Source organism: Anser brachyrhynchus (genome assembly GCF_964034855.1).
Source record: "Anser brachyrhynchus genome assembly, chromosome: 20".
In the NCBI taxonomy this organism is placed as follows: domain Eukaryota; kingdom Metazoa; phylum Chordata; class Aves; order Anseriformes; family Anatidae; genus Anser; species Anser brachyrhynchus.
The window spans coordinates 5,135,143-5,145,325 of record NC_137713.1 but is presented as its reverse complement, the minus strand read 5'-3'; the positions used below and the strand labels follow the sequence as shown (position 1 = coordinate 5,145,325).

At 52.9% G+C, this 10,183-nt stretch overlaps 1 protein-coding gene across 2 annotated transcripts in view; it reads right to left on the bottom strand.

Moving 5' to 3' along the window:
- SSH2 (slingshot protein phosphatase 2) overlaps positions 1 to 10,183 on the bottom strand; it is a 92,789-nt gene that overhangs the window by 48,317 nt on the left and 34,289 nt on the right. The window contains exon 1 of one of the 2 annotated variants that reach the window (XM_080563256.1): positions 2 to 205. The exons of the other annotated variant lie outside the window; for it this stretch is intronic. Coding sequence (XP_080419382.1) covers positions 2 to 57 — 56 coding nt within the window. The 5' untranslated portion in view covers positions 58 to 205. Of the gene's footprint in view, position 1; positions 206 to 10,183 lie in introns of those variants that run through there. 2 annotated transcript variants of the gene reach the window in all.

Here is a 10,183-nt window from a genome sequence, read left to right as displayed (position 1 = left end):
CAGCTGGGCGATGGCTCCCTGCGAGATGACGGCGTTGTCCGAGAAGTAGGGGATCATCGCGGCGCCACAAGCGGGCCGGCGGCGGCCGCCCTGCGCTGCTCTGCCCGGCCCCGCGGCATGGGGGGGGGGGGGGAGCCGGGAGCCGCTGCCGCCGCCGCTGCCCCCGCGCCGCGCCGCGCCGCTCCCCGCCGCACTGCGCAGGTGCGGCCACGCCCCCCGCCTGGCCCCGCCCCTAGCCCCGCCCCCGTCCCGGTGGCCACGCCCCCCGAGCGGTTCCTCCTGAATAAACCACGCCCCTGGCCCCGCCCCCTGCTGGTGGCCACGCCCCCGCCCGCACGTGGCAGGGGGCTGCGGGGGGCTGCGGGGGGCGGTGGTTTTGGGGGGGGGGTTTGGGGTTTTTTCCTCCCCGCTTCAGCCAGGTTGAGGCCGGAACACCCTCGTTTGAGGTTGTGGGGGTCCCACCCCGGGGTGCCCAAGGCCGGGTTGGGTGGGCAACGTGGGCCGGTGGGTGGTGTCACTGCGGGGCCGGGGCTGGGGGGGCTTTAGGGTGCCCTGCAGCCCCCCTTACATCACCCAATGGGGTGTGCAGAGGGCAGGCGGTGGATCGGCCTCAATTCCTCGCCCGCAGGAGGCAGGGCAAGGCGGCGGTGGCTGTGACCATCGTGCTCAGGGACCTGCCAGCCAGGAAGACCCGCAGCCACCCCCCAGCGCCATTTAACGCCCAGCTCCATCGCCCCTCGGGAGGAAAGGCAGAAAGGAGGCTCCTGCCCACGGACCTCAGCCACTGCCCGGGATTCTTCCACCAGCTCCACGCAGTTTCCCACCAGGAGCCCCACGCAGCCCCGCACACGCCAGCCCAAAAGCAGACGCTGCCCGGCCCTGCTGCGTCCTGCACCCCCCCAGCCTGCGGAGTGGAGGAAAACAACGGAGACGGGCTGGAGGCTCGCTCGGCCTTCCCTTTCCCATGGGAACGCAGGCTGTCCCAGCCCAAGGGGACACGCACCCAAGATGCTATTCCTGGGTGGCGCACGTGCTCAGGGCTGGTAACGAGGCACCAGCGGGGCCGGCATTACAAGGAGCGAGTTTAAACGCGGTGAAGATGGAAGGCAGCTGGGTTTGGAGCGCAGTGTTAGCCCTAACACCTACCCAATGGGAAAAAAAAAACACAGTATTATTGCCAGGGCATTCACTGCAGAGCTGCCCACACGGCCAGAGAGCAGAACTAGAGGCCAAAAGACAGCTTCAGCTAGGGACTGTTTCCAACTAAAACTTCCAAAGGGCAGAGGAGCTCTAAAAGTGACACATGCGATGGCAACTGCCCCAGGTCCCACTGGAGCTTACAGGAACGAGGCAACCACTGAAAGGCCCCCAGCAGCCCCGCTCCCAGCAGTCCCAGGGGAAGACGAAGCGGCAGAATTCGTGATTCTGCAAGTTTTGCTAGGATATGGTTGGGCCGCATTAATTTAAGCAACGTCATCTCGTATAGCCAAGAGCACATCTCTGGTAACGGCTCCTGGCAGCTGTAAAGAAAACGCCGTGCCAGCTCGCTGCGGTGCCAAAAAAAGTCATTTTGTTAGACAGAAATGAAGCGGGCCGCAAGAAGCGATGGAAAAATCAGAGCATTAGAGAAATGGAGGGTAACTCAATCCTTCCAGAGGTCAAGAGACTGGCAGGATCCTCCCGTCGGTAGTAACGCATACCACACGTTCATAGACTGAAAAACAAGCCCAGAACTTCTCCTCCGTTCTAATTAACAACTGAAGGGCTCTATTCAAGCATTGTGGAAAAATAACTGCGTTTAAATAGAGTCCAGAGAGATGTCAGGCTTGTTACCTGCAACTACCATCACAAAGGCAAGCCCTCAAAACTGCAAAAAACAAGCGCGGTGATTAACTCTACCTCTTCTTACCTGGAAGTACTCTTAGCTCAGCTAACACCCGGATAACAGATCTGCAAATGAACGAGCCGGGATTAACACAGACACGAGCACTGCGTCTCCATATGCTAGGAGACCAGATGAAGACAGGAATATCCCAGCTCTGTTCTTTTAGAAACTTCAGAAAGCGGGAGTGAGAAACGCTCAGAAAGTCCACATATTGAAATCCACCCCAGTAAAAGGGATTTCAGTCTGGTTTTGTCGCCACAAAGACTGGAGCACTAGCCTGAGACTGGCCCTGCCGTCAGGCAGCGCTACTCAGATCGGTGCCTTGGTTCCCGGTGCCCATTTACGCGTTATTTTCATGTTCTGCTTTTTACATCGGACATCAGGAACGACCCCGTTTCGCTACGGCTGTCGCGTCCTGCGCTTAGCGAAGAGCTCGAGCGCCAGCCCACCGGCGTGCGGGAGGAGCAGGGGCAGGCACAGCGAAGGGGCTTCGAGGGGACGGGCGACGAGACGGAGCCGAGGGCAGCAGGGCCCGAGAGCTGAGGAACCGCTCGGGGCTGTAAGCGGCTGCACTCTGCTGGGGTGAATGCATGCGGAGCCTGAAGCGCACAAAATCGCAGTGTTGACAGGTAAGAGTCTCAATCACGGCCACACCGCAGCAGGGCATGTGAGCCCAGCCATTAATCACGGCGTGACAAGATGTAAATAAGTCCGTCTGGGGTCTCAGGCGCTTCCCAGCCCGCTGCACGAAATTACATTTTGCTGCGGGGGGAAAGGGCACCGCGTGGCCGAGTTGTGGGTCGGCATTTACGCTCCCCGGGAGGCCACGGGATCAGCGCCGCCACGCCTGCCGCAGGGACGGGCAGTAAACAACCCACGGCCTGCGATTTCGGCCCCGCACCGCGCTCGCCGGGCAGCAAGGATTCCGTTTAACCTTTGAACACCACGCAGACTCATCAGCTCCAGCTAGACGCATGGAGCGAGGCACACACCATAAAAGGACCCATCCGCGGACCTTTGGAAAGCCAACAACCGGCTGCGCGGGCAGCCAGAGCCAGGTACGGAGCGCCACGATAAAAAATGAGGATGCTGAGCGCTGAGGATGCCAGGACGGCCAGGCACTTTGGAAGGAGGGACCGGAGAACTGCCTCTAGAGAGATGTTTAAGGAGCTGGAGGGAGAAAACCTACATTTAAGTCTCTTGTCCTGGCTGTTAGTGTTCTGTTCAGCAGACAGCAGGGCTGAAAATATGCAGTTTATTCATAAAACCATCGTTATCCCCAGTGTCTGCACCGTAAAGCCACAGTCACAGCAGTGTACACCAACCTGCCTTACCTTCCTCGCGCATTTTCACCTGCTTTGATCTTGCAGTGATCTAACAGAGTACTTCCACGTCCCGCACGGGGTTGGCAGCTTCCAAATGGGATCATCCTCGGACAGCTGAGGCCTGGCTACACGAGCGAACAGTAAAACTGCACGAAGCTCTCTGGTCAGGCTCTGCATTAGCATGCGCAGATTAGACAGTTGCAGAAGCAAGTTGCAGGACACGGTGTCCTCAGCACAGCGTCCACATGCAAAGAGGGCGTTAATGGAGCTGATGATGCCATCCAAGATCAACAGTTTAAGGCTGAATTGCTGCTTCTGGTCAGACCACCCAGAGGTGTGGGTGTCACCATAACCCACCCACCTATCTCACAGGGGTTTGCTGGGCGTCTGCTCGCAGGAGGATGATTGAAGTGGGAGCAGGGATTGTCTTATCAGGCGTGTTTGGTTCGCAACGCAGACCCACACTGGGGCCCAGCCACCTCTCTGCATTTCGGTTTGTGTGCCAGCAAGACTCTGCTGCTCCCAGTTCCCTCATTCAGAAAAGCCCCAATGAACATGATCTCTTATCATCATGTCTCTACAAACTTGTGTCAGTGGCTAAGAAGGGTTAGGCATTATTTTAAGTCTGCTTGGCCCAAAGTCCAGGTACTCTGCAAAAGCGAGGAACGTTCTTCTCTTCCTCCAGCACAGCAGGGTGAGCCTACGGAAGGGGCTGCAGCTGTAAGGTTAGCCTTGTTCAAGGTAAAAGGGACAGTGGGAGGTTATCAGGCATGGAATTCAGACCTACATCTATTAGCACCAGTGTAATAGGCAAGGCAACGCAGAGCCTGGACCCACGTTTTCAGGTTATGGAAAAAACTCTGAGGCTGCTGTGTTAGACAAACACCCCCCCCATCACATCCTCCCTCCTCTGGGAAGTGCCCGGCTGCAGTGCCCGCGCGGCCACCTTCACTGCACGTACGGAAAGTTTGCTCCGTCCTGCCGGGCAGCTGTTTCCGCTGTCGTTGTGAGAAGTCGGAGTTTCAAAACAACACGTCACTGCCCGCAGATGAGCACGAGAGCCCTGCACAGGCACAGCCGCAGAGATCAGAGGTAGCGAGTTCATTTCCGTGTGCGCAGGCGGGGCGCAGCGCTTTGTTTTCTCACCGGCAGCTACACTCGATCTTTCCCCACACAGGCAGCTGTCTCAGCATCAGGCCTGGTGGGGAAAAGAGGGTCTGAAGAGGCAGATTTTAAGAACGGGGTGCTAGACTCCAGCTGTTCAGGAGTCAAAGGCTGTGATGTCCCTCCTCTCCCAGCGAGAGGTCAGCTAACTCATCCTACGGCTCGGAGGACGCGGAGCTCCCGGCAGTGAGCAGTCCGAGCTGAGACTGAGTGGATTAGGAGCACAAAGAGATGACTTATCTGGGGAGAGCCTTAAATCACTGCAGCCAGCCTGTAAGCAGGCAGAGACTGAACCTCTGATAGCAGCACCTCCTGCGCGGGTCTCCTAGCGCTGCCCCGGTGTGCTGCTTCGGAGGGAGAAGTGCATCATCTGTGAGAAGTCGTCTTGTAGCACAAGAGCCAGAGACAACTGTGTTATCTCGTTTCATTTATCAGCAGAACATGAAGCCATTTCGGTAGCAGTGGTCATAAATAAGCCAACGCACGCAGGGCAGGAGGAGATACTGTGTAAAGAAACAAAACTTTCCCAGCGCTAAGAGGCATGCCACCCACCAAGGCAACACTTGCACGTTAGGCACAGTAAGGGAAATACAGCAAAGTAATTAGAAAGGAGCCTGTATCTGGTTTGGAGAAAAAAAAAAAAAAGAAAAAAAAAAGGAGGGGGGAGGCAGGAACTGGGAAAGCATGCAAAACTATACCTGAATCCTGAAGAACCAGTCAGAACAGGAAGCCACACTCTAAATTTGGTTATTTAAGCTGTCAAAGAGTATTTCTGTTTTCAGTTCTTGTGCAAAGAATCAGACAGGAGCAGAGGTACGGCGATAAGCATCACAGACAGAACAAAACCACGCTTTTAGAGCCCGTTTGGTCAGCTGCCCATCACGATCGATGATTAGGCTTCTCAGCTGAGAATTCAACACCTATTTTGCAATATTATCACTTCATTAAACCCTTCCCTCACAAAACCCACACCCAATCTTTGTACAGTTTACTTATCATTAAATCTTAGAGGGTCTGACACAAAGAGGTCAAGGCTCAATTACACCCGTTTTACAGCTGCAGAAGCACGGGGAGCTGCAGGGAGCGGAGCGCAGGGGGCAGCGCAAGGGACACGAGCAGCCACAGCTGAAGGTCTGGTACCAAGGCTGATGTTGGACACTGCAAGGTACGGAGAGACTTTTGCTGAAGTGTCTTTCCTCACAGCCGCCTTCTCCTGCTCCCAGCAATGACGTTTAACATGGTGAGCTTCCTGGAGAGCTGCTTTCCACGTGCACTCAAGCGATTTCCAGAGCAGCCCTGAAGAAAAGTGGCTCTTTGGATACGAAACTGCAAAGCATCCTGTTTATGCAGCAAGCCGCCCTCCGTGCAAACATCTATGCTGCTTCTGAAAAGCTAATCCAGACCCTTGCAAACCACTACAGCGCTACTCTGAGTCCAGCAAAGAAGAAATGCCAAACTGACATGGCTGAGATGATGAAACAAGTAATGTGCTATTTCAGTGACCTATAGAAAAGAAACAGGTAAATCCGCTCAAGTGTCAAGCACAACCTGATTTTTAAACTAATTTTAGAAAGGAATGTGTTTGATGCAAAAATACCAAAGCACTGAATGGCAGTAGGTCCAGAAACCCTTGCCGGATTCTCACAATACATTTAAGTGCCTGAAATCCACGCAGAGCTGAAAACAAAGGATTGCTGTGTAACTTTCAAGCCTTGCCAAGGTACCCTACCAGGAAAGGGACCAGAGCTGCTATTTTGGAGTCTCCCTTTCTATTTACAACTGGAATCTTTCATCAGCTTAGACTCCTCTGGCCCAGAGAACCTGGTTCATGCTCAGCAGGAGACACAAGAACGTCTGGAATCCCCGTCAGCCCCTCCTTTGCTAGCCTCGGAAAGAGGAGCACAAGTGCATGGGGGCAGCTGCTCCGGGCTTGCTGAGCGCTGAGCAGACCCTCGTGGTAGCTGAAGGATCTGACCCACCTTCATTCCTCTTACTTCCAAGTCTGTCCTTGCCTTGTTCCTCATTCTCTTCTGTTCACACGCTTGGAATGACAAATTAACAGACTTTTCGTAAGCCTCCATATTTTGAACAAGCTCCCTGCCATATCATCACCTGTTTACCTAGTAATTTGGCAATGCAACAACTCATACGGCCTTGCTTGATCCGTCAGCTACGAGGATCGAGTCTCAAGCCTTCTTCTTGCTTATTGTGAACCACGGGTATGTGATCGGACTGGACTGAACACCCTGCAACCACAGAAAACCTGCAGTAAACTAGCCCTGCAGGTATCTGTTACCAATCTAATAAACCTGATTTTACTACAATTGCTATACCTTTGCTCACAGTTTAGTGATGAAACACCTGGCACTCAAAACGAAGGCTCTCAGGAATCGTGCTGCGTGGCCCGCAGAACTTTTCCCAGCGGTCAGCAGAGCTGGCAGATTAACAGAGCAGTTCTTTATCTTGGTATTAAATTCTCTACAAGCAGCTGTAGTAAGTGCTACGGAGAGACTAAGCTGTCACCGAAAGGAAGGACAGAAAGATGGATTCAGGAAATGCATTCTAAAGATAAGGTTCGTGCTACAGGAGCTTAGTAATCTCCGGCATGGATAAACACAAGCTCTTCTGCACACCACACACGCAATTCCCTCTTACTCAAGACGTGGAGTTAACAAAGTGCCTTGCAGACCCACCAGAAGATCCAGCTGCAGCTCAAGTACTGACAAAATGATAGTTTGGCAGCTGCAGCAGCAAGCAAAGAAGCACAAGGAAGGCTGAGTTGCCAGAACGGGCAGCGCATGGTTTTCGAAGTCTCTTGTAACGTGAGAGATGTGCTCTAAGGATAACCAGAGGTGTCAGGAGCCTGCCACAGGAGCACCAAATGGCAGCGATACCCATCTCCCAAAGTCACAACAGACACAGGATGGAGAAGAGTCACGCATCTCGAGGTGGATGGTGAGAGCCCTTTGAAGTGCAGTCAGTGTGGAGTCACCCGGTCCCTCCTCTCCTCCCAGGGACCAGCGCACATCTGCTGTGACCCTTGGGTAGTGAGGAGCCCGCAGGGAGTCCCAGCTTAAAAATCAAAGAAGCTGGCTTACAATCCAGCGAGCTGTCACCTCGCACAAGGAAACCCATGCACCAGTTCCACTTAGTATCAAGGTAGTTGAAAACAACTTTTGTGCGGTAATTAACCGTAAGCTTCTGCATTAGATTGTCTTCCACTCCTAAAACAAAAGGTGTTTACTCACAGCTTGAAACCTTGAGGCACCTTGGCACATCCAACTGTTATCACAGCAATAATCTGATTTGTTTTCCTTCCCAGTTCACTCCTGGAAGGAACTATTTTGACTAAAGAAAAAAAAAACAAAGCAGAAGGTAAGCACACGTGGGCTGCAAAAGTAACGCAGCGCGCCTCCCCCTGAGGTGGGGCAGGAAAGCGCTTTTGGGGAACATTTTTGGGTAGCAAGCCCCAGATTCAGAGCAGGACCCGATCACTTCCTGTGGCACTCCCAGGGAACATCAGGCTCCGTGGCTTCACCCATGCAAACGGACTTTAGCCTGACCCAGCAGCAGGCCATAAAAGTTCAAAGATTTCCTCGGAAGTCCCGGCAGCCTGGCCGGGGAGCACTGCACGCCCGGTTTTATTCGCAGCAGCTACTGTGCGGCCTCAAAGGCTGCATTTCGGCAGCGAGTCCTGCTCCAAGGCGTGCCGAGTGGCGAGCGCACAGCTCGCGGGGAAGCGGAGGCACCGTTTCAAACAAAGGCAAACTGCAACCGAGCGGTTCTGGCAGCGAAGCCAGCACAGACTGCAGCCCGCTGCTGCCCCGGGGATGTCGTTTGTCAGCAAAACAAAGATGCTGAATCCCTGCAACCCTGGCACGGGGCACACAAAAAGTGGACGTTAGTAAGCCGGTTGGTGTAAGCACAACTCAAAGCTCCACGCTCTTGCGTTTCAGGTTAGCTTTAACGACGCTGGGATGACGCAGAGCTTGTTAACGCCGGGGCTTCGTTAAGTCAGTTCCGTGTGGCAGCAACAAGACCGGGGACAGGAGAGAGGAGCAGGGCAGCTCACTGTACAGCTTCCAGATAGCTAATAAAAACGTCTAGAAGGTAGTTATGAGGGTAATAAACGTAACAAATAGGTCGTTGGGTACACCTGCTTGTGCAGTAGCTCTGTCTTAGTCTCATTAGCCAAGAATTAGGTGACGAGGACTGGCTCAGTCAGGGGCTCCGGAGCAAGAACATGGACTCGTGCTAAGGATTTGGGGGTTTCACCCATAAATGACAAGAGCGATGTCAGCTACGGCAGGGTGCAGTGACCCTCCTGGGCTTCCCTTGGAGCAGGGCTAAGGGGTTTTGGAAAAATCCTGAAAATTTTGAAGAGCAGGGAAGCCAAACTGGTTTTCACCTACTGTCCTAGCGTCAGGTATTTGCAGTAATACTTTGCTGCAATTTTCAGTAACAGAGTGAAGTCTCTGTAAAAATTAGGTGAAATAAAAACTATCCCCTAGCATTTCCCTCAAGTACGAAAAGAAACCACTTCTTTTTGCATCAGTACAAAATAGTTTGCCAGAGAGTACAAAAAGTTTGCCAGTGGCAGAGCACACACAAGCTCTTTCTAATATTTAACATCTCTCAGGGACAAGCTTTAAGCAGATTCTAACTCAGAGCAGAAAACCCCTCACCCTGTCTGTGATGGTGCTTTTAAGAGCATCCTAAAGGAAGGAGCAGAGCTCCCAGGCGAGCAGACGTCGAGGGCAGGCGCCGCTAGGGAAGAGGACGGGCTGAGCTGTGTGCTGATGCTCCCTTCGTGCCGGCAAACCCCAACGAAGAGGCAAGTGCAGACTTGTCACGTCATCCGACTGCTCCCTGGAGCAGGTTTAAGCTCAAACAACGTTTTCACACACTTCCTTTCCCTTCTGTCAGGCTCGAGTCTATGCAATCACAGCCTCTGGGGTGTGAGACCTCAAAGAGCACAAACGGGTCGGCACCTGGATAAATTAACTGCTGCAGGTTTTCTTGATGGACCTACCTGCAAGTTTAAGCTCATGTTTGAAACACATTTCTCTGCCGCTTTGGAGGATATTTTAGATCGGTTGCTGGATTTTTAACAGCTACTACTTGCTACCTTCCCTCGAAAACTGGGGATTCGATAAATTCACTCGAGCTGTTTACAGACATCTGTTGCTCCTCCACAGCAGGACTTCAGGTTGATGACTTACCATGTTTGACCCTTATTTTTATCCCACTGTAATCAAACACACTTCACCCCCATCCACATGTTTTCCTTGTGAAGGATCTTGGCTTTGGTTAGCTTTCTGACCCCAGCCGCAGAGTCACAGAGTTCAGATCATCACATAACAGCAGGTTGTCATTTCCTACCCTAGGAAGTCACTTCAAGTATATTACAAAAAGAAACGTTTGTTTCAAACCTAACCTACCATTGTTGCTAAGTGCCCACAACAATGAAACACCTCCCATCCCCTCCAATACATGATGTATACTGAGATCAGGTCATGAGTTGATCTTGTGACCGCTGGAAAGCTAAGAGAGAAATTAAAATCAAGAGATTAGCTGCGTTCAGTTCGAGCCTTTGGGAATTGCGTTTTCCAGCTTTCCTAACAGTCATGAAAGCTGTAAAATGAAGAAACAGCGATTCTTAAATCATCATTTAAGGGCCGAAGCCTGGAGGGAACACAACAGTCACCTTCCCCGAGCCAAGCAATTGCAGGACTACGGTGAAGTCATGGGAATGTGCAACCACGACTGCTTTTTCTTGTGCAGATTCATCCAAGTTGGTCCCAAAACC